Source organism: Palaemon carinicauda, chromosome 39, assembly GCF_036898095.1.
Source record: "Palaemon carinicauda isolate YSFRI2023 chromosome 39, ASM3689809v2, whole genome shotgun sequence".
NCBI lineage: Eukaryota > Metazoa > Arthropoda > Malacostraca > Decapoda > Palaemonidae > Palaemon > Palaemon carinicauda.
Window position 1 is genome coordinate 38098146 of NC_090763.1, and position 21659 is coordinate 38119804.

General features: G+C 39.2%; 1 protein-coding gene across 5 annotated transcripts in view; it reads right to left on the reverse strand.

The window, feature by feature from the left end:
- Positions 1-21659, reverse strand: part of CLIP-190 (Cytoplasmic linker protein 190) — a 120930-nt gene that overhangs the window by 17547 nt on the left and 81724 nt on the right. For 4 of the 5 annotated variants that reach the window (XM_068362791.1, XM_068362789.1, XM_068362788.1 and 1 more), the window contains 2 exons: positions 3926-4224; positions 3054-3207 (listed from right to left, as the gene is read on the reverse strand). In XM_068362791.1, the coding sequence (XP_068218892.1) occupies positions 3054-3207; positions 3926-4224 (453 nt within the window). Of the gene's footprint in view, positions 1-3053; positions 3208-3925; positions 4225-14613; positions 14723-18046; positions 18113-21659 lie in introns of those variants that run through there. The other variant, XR_011041862.1, reaches the window with a different exon arrangement.

Here is a 21659-nt window from a genome sequence, read left to right on the forward strand (position 1 = left end):
AAAGGTGAACGAGAGTTCATACTCTCTCGTCACCATAATTAATCAAATTAATTCCAAAAGCTAACTAAGCTAATATAGAAGTTTCCAGTAAAGCGACAGCCGTAAATCAAAGAGAAATACTTCACCAAAGTCGTGAAAATACTCCAAGAACATAAGCGTATCCCAGAACGTCTTGCCGGAAGCACGACAGAGGAATAATTGAGGAGGTGTCAACAAGAAGTACTTGAGTACCTGGCCACAGGTGGCGCTGGTAAATACACCCCCTTCTAGTATTGTGATAGCTGGCGTATCCCTCCATAGAATTCTGTCGGGCAACGGAGTTGACAGCTACATGATTATCGGGTAAGTTTAATATTGAAAAAAGCTTAAGATATAAACTGATGAAACTATGAGGAACTTGTGTTCTCAAGAAACCAGTGGCTTCAAATGGGTTGTGTGGAAGAAGCAACAAGACTGAGAATGCCATGAGCGGTGACCATGCACCTTCTTAATTGACAAATATGCTGGCTTATGGTTAGTCAGAACAAAAAAGATATGGGTAGCCAAAAAGATTATTTTTCCAGGACAATCGTCTAACAGTATTTGATGGTTATGAATAATAACCTTGAATGCTGGACATTATTACAGCTTAGATCATATTGTAGCCTAGAAAGTCTGATGCTTTGGAATCGTAAGTTTATTTTACTAAAAAGCATATTCTTCAACTTCTATGTAATAACCAGTAGACAAAGATGTTTGTCTTGTAGTGGATAGTGATACCGCTGCTTCTCAAGAATCGAAGACACTGCTGAATGTCCTTTATCAAACATACGACCAGAATATTAATCTCATTAGCAACCATGGGAACATCTACATGAAGCTTTGATACAACTTGGGAAAATTAAAAGGGCACATTAGTTAGTGTCGTTTAAATAAGAAGGGAGGAGATGACGAGTTGTTGTTGTTGTTGTTATTATTACTTGCTAAGCTACAACCCTAGTTGGAAAAGCAGGATGCTATAAGCCCAGGAGCCCCAACAAGGAAAATAGCCCAGTGAGGAAAGAAAACAAGGACAAATACAATATTTTAAGAACAGTAACATTAAAATAAATATTTTCTATATAAACTATAAAAACAAGCAAGAGAACTCTAACTCAAGACAGTGGAAGACCATGATACAGAGGCTATGGCATTACCCAAGACTAGAGAACAATGGTTTGATTTTGGAGTGTCCCTCTCTTAGAAGAGCTGCTTACCATAGCTAAAGAGTCTCTTCTACCCTTACATAGAGGAAAGTGGCCACTGAACAATTACAAAGTAGTAGTCAACCCCTTGGGTGAAGAACTGTTCGGTAATCTCAGTATTGTCAGGGGTATGAGGACAGAGGGGAATCTGTAAAGAATAGACCAGACTATTCGGTGTATGTGTAGGCAAAGAGAAAATGAACTGTAACCAGAGAGAAGGATCCAATGTAGTACTGTCTGGCCAGTCAAAGGACCCAATAACTCTCTAGCGGTAGTATCTCATAGGGTGGGTGATGCCCTGGGCAAATTACTACCTAGATTTATTTAAAACAACTCCAATGTATAAATTTAGAAGCCAATACACTGCCAGTCTCATTACACATGTGGAATATTTACAAGATTGTGTTGTTTAAGTATGATGGATTCATTATTTTCAACAAAAAAATTAAAGTTTAGCCCTTTGAGTGTCATTGGATGTATTCAAGTCTATATTTCTAATATCTTTGGTACCACTGGATATATTTTATACTCATTAAGTTTCTCTATTATTATTTATGGATATGAAAAATTTACTCATGTAAAACTAAATTATATATCAAATTTATTCAGCTATACAATAAGAATGTTGTAAATAGTTTTTGTGCTTAGATGAGTTCATAAAATAAAATGTTCCATAAAAGGGCCCATGGCTTGCGTACAAAATTTTTTGGCGAGGGGAGGCTCAAACAGGGTAAAATTTTAATGAATAGAATTCATAATAAATTGTATGACTTCACCACTTGAATATAAGAGAGAAACTTCCAACAATACAAGTTATCTATCTTTACCAAAAGGTTTTAAAAGTAGATAACAAGCAATTGGGTAAAGTAACTACAGTCCCTGGCTATTAAGATAAAATGGAAGGAGTTTCCTTTCCTCTATACATGGACAATAAATAATTTAGTTCAGTTAATATTATAATGAAATATTTTAACCAGACCACAAGGTAAAATACTTAACTTGTAGGTCTGACCAGAGGTTTCACCTCTTCAGCTGCTGATTCTCATCTTAATTTGTTGGACAGGCACCTACGGTCTTTTAAATTTCTTATTCCTGATCTAGATATCAATCTCTGGCACCATCATTCAATTAGTTAATTATGCATGTTGCATAAGATTTTTAACAATTCTGACCATCCTTTACATTCAGATCTTCCTGGACAGTTCCATGCTGTTTGTAATAAGCAGTTAATTCTAATAGTCAGGCCTTCTCCATCATGAGGGTCAATACTATACAGTACTCTGGAAGTTTTATTCCAGCTGTGACCAAGTTGTGGAATGATCTTCCTAATCGGGTAGTTGAATCAGTAGAACTTCAAAAGTTCTACTTTGCAGCAAATTTTTTTTATGATGAAAGGGCTGACATAAGTCTTTTTATAGTTTATATATGAAATATGTTTCGATGTTATTACTGTTTTTAAAATATCTTATTTTAATTGTTCATTGCTTCTTATATAGTTTATTTTCCTTATTTTCTTTCCTCACTGGGCTATTTTCCATGTTGAACCCCTTGGGCTTATGGCATCTTGCTTTTCCAATAAAGGTTATAACTTAGCTAGTAATAATAATAATAATAATAATGATAATAATAATAATAATAATTACAATACTAATAATATAATTGACATTTCATTCCATCGATTCAAGAATTCAAAGCTCAGTAAATAAATTCCCTATTTCTTTCATATGTTTTATATCACCACCATATAGCAATATAGTTTTACTGCTGAAAACTTTCAATTATATGCACCTGATTTCTTAGTTCATTACAATTCATATTAGAATACCTTACCTGTTTTCATCTGGTACTGTTCCAAGCTGCATTACTTCAAGACGAGTTTTAAGTTCGTCATTCTTCCGTTGCATATCAACAATGACAGTGTTGAGGAAAGCCACTTGACCTTCAAGTTGGTCTTTATCATCTTTCATTTGCTTGAAGAAATTGTCTGCAAGAGAGATGTGAAGTCTTATATTCAACTTGAAAGAAAACCATCTAATATATCTTAAAAGATCAGGATTGCTGTATATGGTATGCTCAAGTCGAAGAAGTTGACTAACTATAAACACAGTGTTCTGATGCTTCACAACATAAAATCCTTAACCAAGACACAATTGCAAAGGATGATGATTATAGAAAAAAGAATGGCCAAAAAAGATACCCCTAGTTATCTGATCAAGCTTTTTGTGAAAGTTGTCATACTTGAGATCATGAAAAGGTTAAGTTTAAGTTGTCTTAATGGTAAGAAGATTGTGATAAAAATATAGGTCACCTATAAATATAATTGCAATTAGAGTATAATGAATTAAAATAAAGCTATACAAAAGTACAGAAATAGGTCATAGGTCACCTTTAAATAAAATTGCAATTATAATGAATTAAAATAAGATTATACAAAAATACAGAAATAGGTCACCTTTAAATCAAACTGCAATTATAATGAATTTAAATCAAGTTACTACAGCTGGTAACACAAACATCAAAGTGACTGATAGTACAGACCAAAAAGAGACTTAACTTACCCACATTCTCAACCAAGGGTACGAAAACTTGATTCAAATTATATGAAACTTAACATCATGAAGTACTCTACTGTATATAATGGGCATTGTAAATGAAACAGAGCAAGTGAAACAAGTACCACAACAAATATATGCACTGCTCACCTGTATCATTGTTAGTTATGTCTTTAGATGCGACTTGCACCTGTAAATCAACAATTTTCTTCTCCAGGTTTCTCTTTTCCGTCTCGAGTGTGTTGACTTTCGACCGGAGGTTGTTAGCCGCAGTCGCCTCCCCTTCTAGGAATTCCTGTTTCTTTGTGTTCTCAGCCATTTCCGACTTCAAAGCCGAAATCTGATTGGCCATTTCTGACTTTAAGGCTGAAATCTGATCTTGAAGGCTGACTACATCTTCAATTAAATTGAACTTTTCCGTTTCAAGTTCCCCAATTCGTCCTTCTGAGCTGTAGTAAAAAAAAAATATTTAGAATTCATGAATTATCCCAATACAAAGAAAATAAAATTGTCTGTACTGCAATAGATTTAAAGTATATATTGATTATACTTTGATATGTATATTGCTGAAAGATAAGCAGAAGCTATCACTCCTACGCTACACAAGATTAACATTATCTAGCAGTTGCTCAATTACACACTTGAAGAATGCACATAAGATCAACAATCCATCCATATAATGAATTACTGTACAGTTAAAGTAAATAAAAATATTCATATACTTAGCAGGTTGAAATTACGTAAAATTAAAGTACTTTATGGCATTATCATCAAACATAATCGTAGATTACTTTGGAACTACAACAGTTCTGACAGAAAAATATGAAATAGCTTTCTACTTTTACAACTAATATTTTTTTCAAGCTTTTAATGTATAGGCATTAAAAATATACTGATCCAGAATTAAAATAAGCCTGGAGCCCCTTACTAGTGGTGTACTATATTACCCTTTTAAGAAAATTCAATACCAATGTGACCAAATAGAAAAATTTTCAATTTTGTAAAAAATTACTTCACATATAATTATCATGTTCACTTGTACTGTGTTCTTCTATAGGACCTTATAAACACAGACTTTGCATATTAATAAAAGTAGCTTTTCATTAAACAATAAAAACATTTTGCACACGAAAATACAGATTTAAAGCCCATAAACTAAAATCAATGTTTCATGTTCTTACAGACTAATAAAGATAGTGTATAGGGGAATTACCAGAAAAAAAAAAAAAAAAAAAAAAAAAACACCCGAAAGCCGTAATTACAATACGTTAAAAAAATTCCAGATTAATATAATACAATAAATCTGGTTTTATTTTTTAAACAAAATCCGACCACTCAATTCTACACAACCAACCTTATTTCCATTTCTTTCATAATAAATTTTTATGCTTATTAGTTTGTAACAAGTTTGATTATACTAAAAGCAGTTAAAACTATCAGCTGAAAGCAGAAATCACTAGGTCCAAGATGACGAATACTATCAAGACATGGCAAGGTTCTCAAGACCAGCACTCTCATGAGATGACAGGGCTCTTATGATTAACAGTCACGAGAGAGCAATGTCAAGACCAACCACAAAAACATGACCAGAATCAAAGGAATATATATTTAACACTGGAAATTTTAAGAAGAGCATCACAAGTGCCAAGGCCCCTGCATAAAACCTAACTCAACTCAGGAACAGATGAATACTTTCAGCAAATGCATTCAGATATTTTACCAACATATTCTAAAACATTTTATAATGGGAAAGTTATAAACTGGTTGGTAATTGGCAAAGCTAGAACTATCACAATCCCATGAATGTAATTAAATTTTACCAATCCTCCCATTGCAGAAAAAAAAACTTAGGTAACCTGAAAAAAGTAACAGCTTTGAAACTAAGAAATAAGATACCTAAAAAAAATAACATTCAAGGCTACATCTTCAAGAGAGATTCCTAATTCTGCTCGATTAAAAGCTAAAATGGTCATTTTAGCTTCAGAAGTATATGAGAGAGGGCACAGGTAGTTTCTCACTGCTCAATTAATTATCAAAAACATAAGCCAAAGTGTTGTCTTTTTCTTTATACATTGAGTGACAGAGCTGCTGTCTGGTTTAGGTAAAGGAAAAACATCAATTCTAAATCATAGATCGCATTCAGTTCCAACCAACACATAATTCAGCTCTTAACTGAGCATATTTATTCCTAGTCAAATATCATCCATTCTTTTTCCATAACTGATGAATCTCCTGCAACCTATTTGGTAGGCTCCATTTCTTTATGCGTCTTTTTCGTGTTTCAGTTTTTTCAGTAAGATAGTCAAAAGTATGAAAGCATAAGACTAATGCTCTAATGCAATACATACTAAAATAGGTTATAGTAATCTATCAAAATACCTAAAATAACTCTAAAAATATAGTTTAGGATTTCAAAATCTTTCTCTGATTACAGAATGATTCTACAGCTACTCTATGAGATTCAAGAGCAGCAATAAATTATAACTAATCCAGGGTACAGTATGTACATAACAACACACTACATTCACCTACATACAAAAGCTGTACAATTTTCTATCAACAAACTATAACAAGAACATCAAAACTCACCATCATGCAGTCATTTATGCAAGTGTTAAAAGAATCTGCTTTCTTTTTCCTATTTCATAATTAAAACCCTTTTTATTATAAGCGTCAGTGTGTCTTATCATCAAAAAGTATCAATATATAACCTACCATAAAAATGAGAACCATTTCACGCCTAAAAGTTGAAAATTCATGAAAATAAAAGTTTTAAATTATCGTAAATGAATTTCTAAGATATTCCATGCAAAGAGGATTGAACTGTCAAACTTTAAAAATGAATTGGAAAAATTCATTATAACAATCAAATGAATTTGGTATAATGCACATGCCCCACCATTAAATGCAACATATATTTTGCAATTGTAAAAATACATTAATAGATACGTACTAAACTGAAATACATTTCATAGAATAGAATGAAGAACAAGGAAAATGTAGTTCTTTTTAAAACTTTAAAATCCATTACATTACGTATATAATTTAGCCAGTTTAAACATGTTAAAGAAAACGGTTTGTTTATGCATGATAGGAAACATACCTCTCTTATCTACAGGCCTTTATTACTCCTAAAATGAAAAAGGCAGTCAGCCGGTAATACTGCGTCCCAACAAGAAAAATTCAGATTCTTTGCAATATCTGATCTGAGCGATGCCATATTGAGGAAAAGACGTGGTAATTTGCATCACAAATAACAGATGTTTCCCATAAAAAATTACATGTAATGAGATTGTCCCTTTTTTCAAACAAATGTTTTATGGCATGAAGGTGGAACTATGTATCAAATATTTTCTCCCATTCAATAATATATCTGAAGTCAAATTTTTACCCCCATGCAAAATTTATTAAGATTAAACAGGCACACAAAAATATTGAAACCACTTTAATCAATAGGTAATCATTATGCAAAAGTGCTTAAGATCCAACTCTTGTATACAAGTTACCTAGGAAGGTATTGTGCTACAAAGAAAAAAGAATGCTAGAGAGTAAATTTGTGTAAACAAAAAGAAACTAAGAGAGGTCACCCCATTACTGAACAATAGCAAAATCACAAATTTTAAGTAATTTGTATTTTTCCTAACAGTACTTACCTCGAACTACTTTCTTGGGAGTATCTGGGATCTCCTCATTAACCGACCAAGAAGTTTGCGTAGTTCCCCCTCTCTCCGTTACTTTGTTGGGGAGCTCCGGGGCGGAGGGATACTCGCCCCGGGGTCAGCGCGCGAGGTTGCGCTGCTAGGTCTGAGTCGTCAGTAAGCGTATGTTTAAGTCCCACTCGAACGCCTGTAAGATACTCGGGGTAGGATGGGTGGGCAATAACCCAAAAGTAGTTCGAGGTAAGTACTGTTAGAAAAAATACAAATTACTTAAAATTTGTGATTTGTTCCAACACGGAGTACTTACCTCGAACTACTTTCTTAGGAGACTTATACTTTAGGAGGAGGGAGTGGCTTACAGGCCGGAATACCCCCATAACATCCTGGGGCACGAGACCTAGATAGGAGGCTAGGTCTAGACGACCCAGTGGAGAGGTAGGAGAGTCGGGGAAAGCACGCAAAAGTCTACCTTATATACAACTCACCTTTATGTATAATCTGGACATGGTTTTCCACAACGTCCATCTCTCACATGGAAGGAGGATAGGAAAAGGGGAAAAAAAGAGAGGGTAGCAAGGAAAGGGGGGGGGGGGATAAGGAGGAACTTGTGTTGCTTGCGATTACTTCCCACGGGCTACCCGGGGCCCAAAACCACTAAACTTGTTGCATGGCGGAAATTAGTGGCCCAATGGAGAAGGCGTCCAGGGATTTCCTCGTACAATCTTTCAGGTAGTGGGGTGTAAAGGTGGATTGCCTGGCCCAAGTACCTGCTCGCATGATTTGGCCCACTGCCACGTTGGTGTCAAAAGCCAAGGAAGTGCTAAGGCCCCTAATATCATGGGGTCGCAGGATCCCAGGAACCGTGGAACCATCACTGTCGTAAGCCCTCTTGATAACTTACCGAAGCCAGAAAGATATCGTGTTCTTAGAAAACCGCCCTCTTGACTGGGCCTGAAGAGACAAACAAACTTTTGATAGCTGGTCTGAGTTTGACTGTTCTACTGAGGTATTTCCTGATTGTTCTCACGGGGCCCAAAAGCAGGTCTTCTGGGTTGTCAGTGTGAGGAATTGCTGGAATTGAGAATTCTTCGAACCTAGGATCCGCAACTGCTGGGTTCTGGGTCTTGGCCACGAATTCGGGTAAGAACTTAAATGACATTTCCTTCCACCCTTTCGAGTGCGAGACTTCGAAGGACAAGCCGTGGAGCTCACTCACCCGCTTGGCTGAGGCTAGGGCTAGTAAGAACACAGCCTTGAGGGTGAGGTCTTTATCTAGGATGTCCTTAAGGGGTTCGAAGGGAGGCCTCGAAAGAGCCCTGAGGACCTTGGCCACGTCCAACTGCGGAACCCTCGAGGCGCGTGGAGAACAAGACTGCTTGAAGCTCCTGATGAGCATGGAGATGTGGCGAGACGCCCCTAGGTTGATGCCTCTGAGTTTGAAAACCTGCCCCAGTGCTGCACGGACTCCTTTGATGGCTGGAATAGAGACTCCCAGGTCGTCCCTCAAGTGAACCAGGAAGTCTGCAATTCTGTGGACTGAAGCGTCTAAGGCCCGCAGGTTCTGTGTGGCACACCACTTCACGAACGTGGCCCACTTGGCCTGGTACACTACACACGAGGACTTTCGGAGATACCCCGACATTCTGGAAGCAGTCTTCGAGAATCCTTCTTTCCTTAGCAGGCGCTTCATAACCTCCATGCGTGTAGCCTCAGGCCCTGGGGGTTTTCGTGCAGCCTTCGGAAGTGTGGCTGACGTAACAGATCTTCTCTTGCTGGAAGGGGCCAAGGAGGAAGAGTGGCCAGGTCCTGTAGATCCGCGAACCACTCCCTCTCCGGCCACCAGGGCGCTACCAAAGTTATCTTTGTAGCCTTTGACTGCCTTAGTCTGTTGAGTACCTGCCTGATGATCCCGAAGGGAGGGAAGGCGTACACGTCGAGACCGTCCCACGAGTGCTGGAAGGCGTCCTCGAACACCGCTGTCGGGTCTGGTATCGGAAAACAGAATACGGGTAGCTGCGCATTGAGCCTCCTGGCGAACAGGTCTATCACCGGTGAGCCCCACAACTGGAGAATCTCCCGTGCCACCTGTGGGTGTAGAGACCATTCCGATCCTACTACCTGCCCTGTCCTGCTGAGGCCGTCGGCCAGAACGTTTCTCTTTCCCGGAATGAACCTGGCTGTAAGAAGAATGTGGTTCTTTTTCGGTACATTCCAGGATTTGAGCTGTGAGGGCACACAATTCTCTTGATCTCAGGCCTCCTTGCTTCTTTATATATGCCACTACTGTGGCGTTGTTGCACATGAGGGCTACAGAGTTTCCCATAAGAAGATAGGCGAACGTCGCGAGGGGCTTTTGCACTGCGGACGCGAACGGTATCCCTTTCAGTGTGTTCTTCCTGTCGGACTACCAGAGGAGCATGTTCTTGGAGGCCGGGGTCATCCTGACTACCTTCTGCAGGGACTCCCCCGCCGACCAGAGGTCCTTCAGATTCCACTGGACTGGCCTCAGCTTGAGCCTCCCTTGAGGAACTAATTTTTCCAATGAGACCAGGTGTCCCACGAGTCTCTGCCAATCCTTGGCCCTCATTGGAGTGTCTGCTAGAAACGGGCGAAACACTTGGTCTAGGTTGTTCAGCCTCTCCTGGGAGGGAAACGCCTTCGCCAGCTGGGAGTCCAGGACTATCCCTAGGTACGTCATCTTGGTGGTTGAGACTAACTGGGACTTTTCCAGGTTGATTGTAATCCCGAGGTCCCTGCAGAACTGTACAAGTTTCGTGCCCTGCTCCTTTAAGTCTGCCTCTGAGGTTGAAAGCAGCAACCAATCGTCGAGGTATCTGATCAGCCTGATGCCCTGTTTATGTGCCCAGACTGATACCAGGGTCAACACCCTCGTGAACACCGGAGGTGCTGTTGACAGGCTGAAGCAGAGGGTCTTGAACTGCAGGGATTGGGACCCCCATTTTACTCTGAGGAACTTCCTGCTGGAGGGGTGTACGAGGATTTGAAAGTAGGCATCATTGAGATCCAGAGACATCATGAAATCCCCTTCTCTAAAGGCCGCCAGCACCGACTTCGGCATGTCCATCTTGAAGGAGGTTTTCTTGATAAACTTGTTCAGGGCCGAGAGGTCGATGACTGGCCTCCAGCCTCCCGTAGCTTTCTCTACCAGGAAGAGCCTGCTGTAGAACCCTGGGGATGGTTTCTGGAAGGGTTGTAGAGCTCCCTTGCTCAACATGGCTGCCACTTCCCCTTGCAGGGCTGCTCTCTTCTCGGTGTCCTTGGGTGCCAGCCATTCTGCCGGATGTTCGGGGATCAGAGGGGGCGGGGTTCTGACAGGAAGGGAATTCTGTATCCCTCCCTGAGGACTGTCACCGTGCAGGGTTCCGCACCGTTGTCTCACCATGCTTGCCAATAATGTTTGAGGCATCCCCCCCCCCGAGGCGTGGGAAGGTGTAGGGGGCCTCTCTTCCTATCTCCTTCTGGGGAGACGGTTAGAACGGCCTCTTCTTGAGCAGGAATATTTTGGTCTAAAAAAGGCCTGGGCTGGGGCACCGCTCCTGCGGGAGGGACGTGGGGATTGATGCCAGGAAGGGGAGGAGGCCTCCTGTCTAGCCGGAGGCGTAGGTGGGTAGGCCCCGTCCGCTGATGGTCTCCTGTGTGAAGGACGTCTTGTCGCCGGCTGCCTGGGCTCGGACGAACTCTTCAATTTTCCCACTCTTTCTAGCGTCTCTGCCACCGCCTGAAGGGGGAACACGGTCTTGCCCCACACCGGTGCATTTCTTAGGAATTTAGCTTCCCGCTCGGGGAGTCTACTGGGCAGTTTGTTAAGTACTGTGTCCCTTCTTCTCAGAACCCAGTTTGCCGTCTGGGTCAGGGACTGAAAGGTGAGGAACTTCATTGCCTCCCCCCCCCCCCAAACGGATAAGTTCCTGTAGCAGGGCCTGGTTCTCTGGGACTGATAAGTCTAGTTGGAACCCTGCTAGGGGGCAGACCCACCAGTCCAACCATGAGGTCACGTTGACTATGTCCTGAGAGGTGTCCTCCGCTTGTGAGAAAACCACCGGGGCAGTAAGGCTCCTCTCATCCGTGTTGCCCTGGTTCAAGGTTGCGACGGCTTCTTCCAGTGTGCAGGGCCCTGAGTGACGACCGTCTGGTACATTAAAATTTCTTCTGGGTCCTCAGTCCAGGTAGGAGCTTGAAGGACCCTTGGGCTCTCAGGGAGTTTTTAGGACCCGCAACAAACCGATCGACGTGCTTCATGCCCAGGGCAACGTCGGGCGCCAAGGGTAGGGTCAAAGATGGTTTCTGTTGAACAGGATTGTCAACCATCCTGCCCAAACCTGACAGCCAAGCCTGCTCTGATGACGGCTGTGGTTCGTCCAGCCAGTGGTGGTAGCGTATTGGGGCCAGAACTTTTCTATAAGAGGACACCTCATCCGGGGAACACTTGCCGGTGTCTAGCAACTCTTCTATCACTTGCACCTCCGTGTCGGTGGCATCTTCGAACACGGAGGGATCTGTGGGACCGGAGGTATCCCTTCCCTCTTGTCGGGTTGTCACGGTTGGAGCTGCCGAGCGGGGGTAGCCGTCATGGGTCTACCCACTCCCGGGGAAATCCGTAAGGAGCTACTCGAGAGTAGCGGCAGCGGCAGTTTCCGTGACTTGGACGGAGCCGGTGCGACAAAGCGGCTGGGAGCCGAGCTGCTGGGTCTCATTCACGGCTGTCCCCGTAGGAAGGATGGAGCCGATGACTTGCCGGGCAAGGGCAAAGGAAAGTGTGCCAACGGCTGCACCCGACGGGCGGGCGGAGCAGAAGAGACACTGGGCAAGGTAGCGGAAGCAGCTCCAGCGGCCACCGAGGCAGGCACTAGAGCGGCAGCCGACCTGCTCCATCCGCAAGGGGGAAAAGCCACTCTAACAAACTTTCTCCTGTAAGAACTCTTCTCCTTGCTCCATCTCCTCGTGGACTTTGCCTTCTTCCTCGCAGGGCTTGCGTAGGAGCTCGCCTTCCTTCTCCTGGATCTCTTCCTCTTCCTCCTAGTGTCCCGGTCGCTGGAGTCCTTCGACGAGGAAGACCTGTAGGACGAGGAGCTGTCCGAGGAGGAAGACGAGGAGGAGGAGCTGTCGGAATCCTCTATTTCTTCCATTATTTTTCTCGGGGGCCTCGGTCTAGATACCGTGGTGACGGGCTGCATAAAGTCCGGCGGAAGCATTGCTGAGGGCACCAGGGGTGTGCAAAGTGCGCCTCGAGAGGCAACCAAGCCCTCAAACTCCTCTTCTTGGTGCATGGGTGACCTGAAGGGCATCCTCGGCGCTGTCCAAACAATGGAGTCGGGGTCCGATGAGCACGTGGCCCTCCTTTCTTTGTCAAGGCCGCCCCCGGAACCCGCCGTACCTGAAAAGCATTGCCACGATGGGGAGGTAGGAGCTGTTTCAGGCCTCCCCCACACCGGGTCTTCACTGGAGACGGGTCCTGCGAGCACCAGGACCTCGTCTACGGTACACACTTCCGCCACACTAGCAGACCCCCCACTCGTCTGCGTAGGCCCCACACATACAGAATCCCCGATATCAGACTCATGGGGAACGGCAATGGGCCGTTTCCCTGCAACGGACTTACCTCGTCCCCTACTCTGGGTAGGGGAAAGTGAAGGAGAACCTCTCTCCGAGGGCGCTGAGGGCGACGTCAATGGCAAGGTGAGGCCCGCCTTCTTGGGAGACCGTTTGGGCGCCTTCTTTTTCTTAGTGACAAACAAGGACCACTGAAGCTCCGGCCAGGACTCGCACTCCACACACGTGGAGGAGGGGGAGCACTTATTGCCCCTACACGAGGCGCACAGCGTGTGCGGGTCAACATCCGTCCTGGACAGCCAGGCCCCGCAAGACTTACCAGCTTTGGGCCCGGGACAACGACGCCGAGATTCCATAAAAAGGAAAAACGCAACACGCAAGCAACACAAGTACACAAGGAAAGGATAAGGAACACAAAGGGAACACGTGGTGCACAAGGGATGAGGAACACAAAGGGAACACGTGGTGCACAAGGGATGAGGAACACAAAGGAATACGTGGTACACAAGGCGGATCGGACGGGATAAGTGAGAGAGAGCAACGAGATGATATCTACACCGCGACCAGACGCTTACTGACGACTCAAGACCTAGCAGCGCAGCCTCGCGCGCTGACCCCGGGTCGCCCCAACAAGGTAACGGAGAGAGGGGGAACTACGCAAAATTCTTGGTCGGTTAATGAGGAGATCCTAGATACTCCTAAGAAAGTAATTCGAGGTAAATACTCCGCGTTGGAACAAAAATGTAATAACCTTCAGTTCTTCTTGACTGGATAGTTCAAGATTTACTAATTTATAAAAAAAAGACATGCCTATTAGAATCATTATTCGAAACACACATGATTTCCGTGTTTAATAATCCATACTTGCAAACATACTACAGTACAAAATACTCAAATTGGTGTAAACAAAAACACAGTTACACATTAAAATATAACGTATCAGTTACAAAAAATATTCACAGAAAGGATTTAATGCTTAGGTAAAAATACACAAAAAAAATTTTAATACCAAATATCAAGCTGAAAAAAATTAATGATATAAACCCTCCAACTGCTGTATACTTTTATTAAAAAAAAAAAAAAAAAAAAAAAAAAAGTAAAAGAAATATATCATTGCATGTCTCAATTTCCCTTTACATATACATAAAATGAAATGAGACAAAATTCATAAAATGGAAACCAAAATATGTTTATTCATTGAAAACACTGAACTAACATCGTCATAATGCCAAAATTTTCTTTCAATATGAATTTCCATTGTTATGTACAGTAATTCAATGAAAAGTTTTTCATAATTCACTTGCTTTCCATAATTCATACAAGTTCTTGTTAATGGGACTTTTTTTTCCCACTAAATTTCTAGTTTAATGGATTCAAAAGCCAACTAACATTCACAGATAGATCTTGATATGCCTTGTATTTTCTTCTGTGAGTGATACACCAATAAACTAATACTGTATTCAAATTCATGTAACCAGTATAACTTTACTTACTGGCTAAAATATACCAACAGAAAGAAAATACAAAAATACCTCAAATGGTAAATCTTTAAACTGAATATACAATATGAAAACTTGCTTGATGTTTACATATATACAGAACATTATCATGCCCACCAGACAAATGAGACATCACACTCCATCACAGTGTCTCTCTTTATAGGGACTGTGCCCTAAAACATCTGAAGAGAAATAAATCCATGATGTTCCGTGGCAAACTTCAATAGAAGTAAGTTTGAAAAAGATAAATATAAGTTAGTTTTAGGAGCACATCCAATTCAAAGACATAAGGAATATTCAATTAAGATATATTTCTCCAACAGATTTAATTTTCATTAAATTCTTTAGAAAAATAAATGCATTTTGCTTGACAAAAGCCACTAAACCATCTATTTCTAGTATCTCAAAGCATTGTGATGATTTTTTTTTTTTTTTGTGCATAACAAATCAACCCTTTGAGCACCAATGGAAGTATTTAACTTAAATTTTTTCTACTATCTTCGGCACCATCGGAACTATTTTACAAACAGTTGTTACCAGCTTTTTCCGTTCTTTTATTATTTACATACATGAAAATTCAAGAACACATGTAAAATCAAGTATCAAGGGATAGGAAATTTATTTAGCTATATTATAAATTCTTTTATAAAATCTTATCTATAATAATTTTGTACAATAATGACTTAGGCATAAAAAGGGGGGGTGGGGGGTGGGGGGCTGGAAGCTTGAGTACCAAATTGTGTGAAGGGTTAGCCCTCAAAGGGTTAATGCAATAATAAGATTATATGCTTCATAATAAAACACTAATTGCTTATGAATACCATCATAGAGAGTTTTGAAGTAAACAGAATCTTATCATTTTTGCTTGACTTATTCTCATCCCTTAGAAAAATTCTTTTTTTCTATCAGCAAGAAACTGTGGCACTGTCATAAAATATGAAAAAATATCACGTTCAAACTACCTATCAATTACTATGGAAGAGGAGACCCGTGGGTAACATTCCATGGGACATAATACTTATGCACACTCTGGTTCCAAAAGTCTATGGAACATAAAACTCATCAACATTTTGGTTCTGAAAGACCATTTCTATATAATCACATTTTTGTACTTTAAATTGACATAGGATAGCAAAATAAGGCCATCATGATCAAAATGATTCTCACTTGACTATCACTACTTTGCACTATTAAAAATACCAAGCCCAAAAAAGCAACTGATAAACTATTTTCTCTAGAGTCTAGACTAAATACCAATGAGCTTAAAATCTGTTTTCTCATCAACCAATGAAAATTGTTATGGATCACAAGAACAAGGTAAAAAATAAAGTATTTAATCAAACAAATTAAATAGAAAAATTGAATTAAGCTGCAATGCTATGCACTTCCCAAGGAAACTGAGAAGTACTGATGTAATCGTTATAATCAAATTTTGTATGAAGGGGCATTGAAGTTCCATCAGAAATTTTCTGATGTTAATGCTACAGAATGATGGATAGTTGTACTTTAACCCTGATAAGGGGTTGGAGAACATAATTCGCTGCAGAAAATAGCATGAAAGAAGAAACATAAGACCCTCAATTTACATGGCTGCGACCCTTTTAGTATTAAAAACGGGCATTAGGGATGCAATTAACACATACTGTATATTAGTCTATTTTCATTTCCCTGTGAAGAACTTTCAAAACTAGTTTGACTGATTCCAATAATAGGCAGGCTTGGGAAAGACACTGGACTCCCCAAGTTACTCATTCCACAGAGTAAATGTGATTAGAGGTAGCCTGACGGATGTTCCAGAGCTGAGCTGCTTCACACGAGGAAACTACCCCATCTTAAGCCAAGTAGAACAGTGACTGACCAAAACATTTCTGTCAGATGAAGACAAAGGCAGCAACATTCCCTACAATTAACTTTTACAAATCTAGAGCGCTGTGGTTAAAGGTCTCTGTCATTTCAAAAGACAGAGTGGAAAAGTGTTATTACACTTTGGATTGGAGAAATTAATAATGAATGTGAAGCTGCTTAATCAAAAAATTAATGGGTTTCTTCATCAAACTGCAATACATGTAGATCATGTAATCCACAACATTTCATACCTAATTCCAATATATTTAGCTGGTCTGAATTGATTTGTAGAGCTGATGTTTGCATGAATAAACAAGAAAACAGTTCTAATTTTGAGAAACTATTAAAACCTGTAAGTTGCAGTACTAATTGCTATAAAATAGACTGGAGATTTAAAAGATAAAAAAGGGACAACCGAGAAAACTAGAAATCTAGCCTTCCCTTCTAACCTCTTTATATAAAGTTATTAATTTAACTTATGGGACTTTAAAAGTTTAAAATATGACATTGACTCCAGAAACAACAAACAGAATCTAAGGCCAGTGACATAAAGGCAAGACAAATTTCCACATGAAAATGGAAAAACCAGAAACCTCGAGATTGACCAAGCGATATCAGATCGAGATGAAAATGATTGGGATAATGTCTTCACTATATTTATCAAATATCTTAATATAAATTAAAAGCACCTACAATTACCATGGAAAATATAGGTGTTTATGATTTTTTTTTTTAACATAACCAAGGATTCTTAGTCAAGGCTAAAAAAAAAGGTAAACTTTACAACATGAGAATATAACAAAATTGAGAATGTTATTAATGATAGCAGTTACTGATTAACAAAGGCAGCCAAAATATTTGATAGGCTGTTGAAACACGACAGACCATTTATATACACAGCATGTCTAAAATGGTAAATATTTTGCTGTGATTACAAAGACATGACTGAACAGAGCAGTAAACAGAAACAGCAACTTTAGTTGGAATATAAAAAAAAAACCAAGAAATTTCTATCACTTGAGTGATAGTTACCGAGGATGAAACAGTAACCCTAGTTGAAATATGGAACAAATAAGGATAGATTTTTATCACTTAAATGATACACAAAACTGTGTACTGAATATGCAAAGTTTCATGAAGATCAAGAATTCTTTTGGTAATATTTGAAAGCTGTTTTTAAAGCTACATTAAAATTTACCATCATATGAAACCACCCACCCTTAAAGGTGACATAGAACATAGAGGAGATATGAATACTATGAAAGCCAGCTACTACTAAGATACTGTTACGAAAACTCCACGTCTACAAACTAGCAGAGCACAGAATATTCAAAGCAATAATCTTCAAGCTTTGCAAAGTTAACATCTTAATGTGCATACCATCAGATAAGCATCAACATTTAGGAGGATGAATGATACTTAAACCTTCAAAAAATAATTACCGTTTATATTTTATTCCCATTCTATGTGATGCAATTCACCTAAAACAGATTGAGAAATATGGAAGACCACTACACTATAATGGCATTTATCTTTTGTTCTTCATAAATGTTCATAAAATATAATGATCACTTTTGGTTATACTGTACAGAGAATTGACACATCCATCCATTAATGCTGGCATATTAAGCATAGCCTCTCCCTAATATAACAATTGAGCACAAAACTGTCCAAGCAAGATATTTTCTTATACCTACTTCAATAATGTTAACTCCTTGATGCTCCACGCCATAACTCCTGCACTTCTTGTGCGAAGGCATTAACTTTAAAGTGGAGATTAGAAAAGAAAGGTGTTATTCTAGTACATTACCTACCAAGATGATAAGAGAACTAGATAAGCCAATAAATTGCAAAGACAACAGGAAAGAAATTTTGTTTCATTAATAATAGCTGCTCTGTGGGAATGAAATCTCGAGTTTATTGCACTGTACTTGGTCCCCTTAATGACAAACATAAATTTAAATAAGATACATAAGGAAATTTCAAATTGTTCAATATTTGTAGGTACTCGAGAAATGGAAGATAATTACCTCACATAGAAAACCAAGATTTTTTTTCAAATAAAAAATATATATAGTATTAATGTATTGATGAGATATATTTACTTTTTAATTAGCAAATCAGACCTTGAAGAATATTTTCCAAACCTATAGAGCTAAATCTTCCTACATTTCTATTAAAAGTCAGAATTTCAATTAATCCCTTTTGCATAATTTAAGATCTTACAGTGATACAATTGAAGTTGCACTGAATCTCGTGAATATTTAATAAAGTTTCCTGTGTTGCTAAAAATTCAAAATAATTTAACTACTGTATCTTAAAATATAATACAAATTCAAAAATAAAAATGCTACTGTGTATATCAAATACTTGCACGGCAAGACCATTTGGCATTTATAACATAAATTGAATATTTCAGTTGAAAGATAAAAAATACACCACAAAGTTTATGAAAAATGCAAATATGTAAAACACAAACTGTAATACAAAATGGCAATGTACAACATTGGAGGATGGCATGACATGTCTAACATACCTAGTGCAACAAGTGTTTCGGGTGAGAAAGAACCTGTTAACATTAAGACTAAAGGTGTGACCTTCATCTTTTCACCACGGACAGATGCTCAAGTACAGTCTATTGCAAGACTAAACATTTCCACTTGTGATGTCAAAACCTGAATTTCTTTCTTAGAAAAATTGCAAAAAAACAAATTTCAACTATGCCGAGAAAAACAAGCTACTCATGTTTATAAATGGTGGAAATTCTCAACTAAAGAGTCAAAAGTTAAAGCCCAACTTCAAAAGTTCAACTATCAGCAACTGTTTTTATGTTGAACTTATGTTTGAATGTTGTTACTGTTTTTAAAACATTCTATTTTTATTGTTCATTACTTCCCATGTCATCTATTTCCTTTCCTCATTAGGTTAATTTTTCCTCTTGGAGCCCTTGGGCTTATAGCATCCTGCTTTCCCAAGTAGGGCTGTAGCTTAGCTAGTAATGATGATAATAATATACAGATGGATGATGGGCAATCATAGATTAGAAAATACTGTATAAGTAAAAACTGGTACAAAGTTTTCAATATGGTCTAGAGTTCCTGAAAGAAAACTTCAGGCAATTTATATGGTTATCACATGAACAAATCAAGTTCCATAGGATATAAAGAACTGGCTGCAATGTAAACATATAATAAGATCAAGAAAACTAGTCTTCTCTGATTTTTTGTCTTCAGCTCTCAACATTTATTTATCAAAGTCTTCATAGGAGGATACCCCTTACAGCATGCCTTGAAGCAGCTCAGGTCTTTACCGGGTCCATTAAACTCCTAGTTACACTGCTTTCTGCCTTCAAATTTTGATCTTTTTTTACTGGGGTCTTCCCGCGCAGCTGTGCATCTTTGCTAAATTTACCTTGATACACTTTTCCAACCTAATTTAAGAGCAAATCCTTCAATCATGTCCAACGACTAGAAATGGACTCTCAATAACAACCTAGTGTATTTTTTTCTTTTGACTTGGGTTTCCCAGCCTAAATACAACTACTTATATGTCACACTGAATATGAGACTGAAACCTTCATGTAGGGTTCCTTTGGTTACAGCTGTATTTTTATTTCCTGCTCTCTGCTTTGCTTTCAAGCTTTCTGTTCTCTGCCTACCAACTCAATACTCCTCTGTAAGTATCTTGTTCCAGTTTATGAACTACTGTAATCCTTCAAGCCAGCCCTGTGAGGCTTCTGAGATTTTACTTGATAATAAAGACAGCCTCCCATCATCACGTGAGTTGGGTATAAGACACACACTAGAGTATATAAAAAAAAACCTGTAAGATTGGTGCCCTATGGTGAGTTAACTCATAAACCCCCAAAACTAATTACCACTACCTACAAGCGGTCGACTCCAAAATAACTCATTTTACTGTACTACACTGTTTTCACATTGTTTCCATCCCGATATTGCAATTGTACTTTACAAAGATAATTGTACATAACACAGCTTCAGTACAATTTAAGACGGCTCCTAAGTCGTAAGTCGACACAACGCCACCCTATAGATAAGTAACATCAAAACACTTATTTCTATCTAGCAACACTCACTGATATTGTAGTGTATATTATTGTAATATCTGTACAGTAATTTCACTACAGTATACCTTAATCAACTAAGTGATCACTTTCTTCGGGGGTTCGCCTCGCAACCCTACCAGCTCGTCACCTAATACGTAGCCTTTATCTATGTTCAGTACGGTATTTCGTATACAGTACTGTACTGTAAACACGCTATTAATAGTTCTTTTTCAATGAATGTATGAATATCTATCCTTAAACAGTTACTGTAACAGTAAAAATTATTAAAAAAAAAACTGTACAATTCACGTACAACACCACTTATCATTTATAATGTCCTATGTAGCAAAATCTTGTGCAAAATGCAATCCTTGAGGTCCATTGGTAGCATTCAGTACTCAACATGAGATGTATACGGATACGTACTCCTACATACGCAGTATGCAGAAAATCCTTACGTAATTTGACTCTAGTTACTCGACAAACACTTGTGGGAGATGCTTTCACATCGAAGGATGCTGGGAGAATGAAGGAGAGTCAGCCAGAGAATTGGCATTGTGTAGGGAGGGACACGGCACAAAGGCCTGGTGAAAAGAAGTATACAGTATGTGGTTTAAAAACGTCAAGCTGCACAAAGCAGTCTTTACCACAAGGTTCAGCAAAGAATCAAAACAATTCAAAATAAATATCATGCAGCTCTCAGTACTATAAGGTATTGAAACCGTGATAGTGAACTCCTCGATGACGGGGGCTAACCGTATGTACTAATGTGAATACTGTAAGTGTTATTTGGAGTCAAGTGCTGCTTATGGTAACAAAAATTAAGCTTTGTAAAATAACTTTTAGGCACGGGTGGCTGAAAACATTATCAGACGACAAGAAAACCGCATTTGTTACCTTTATTTTCAAGCCAAGATGCCAGAATTAAAATTTTCACTAGATTTGACTTAAAATAGGTGCACCTTTAAATTCACATACCAGATTAGTTCTGTGTTATGATTAGATATTTCTGACTAGTCTTACTTCTATACCTCACTTACTTGAGATGTTTTCCTTTTTCTTTGGGCTACAATATGAACATAGTAAAATGTCTCCTTGCCAAATATATAAAGAAAAAACTTAAAATTAACTAGCACTCATACAAAATACTGTATAAAAAAAAATACAACACTAGCCATCAATACACAAGCAATACAAGTAGCAACTTTCACGCAAAATAGATACCTTTCAGGTAAAACACCAAG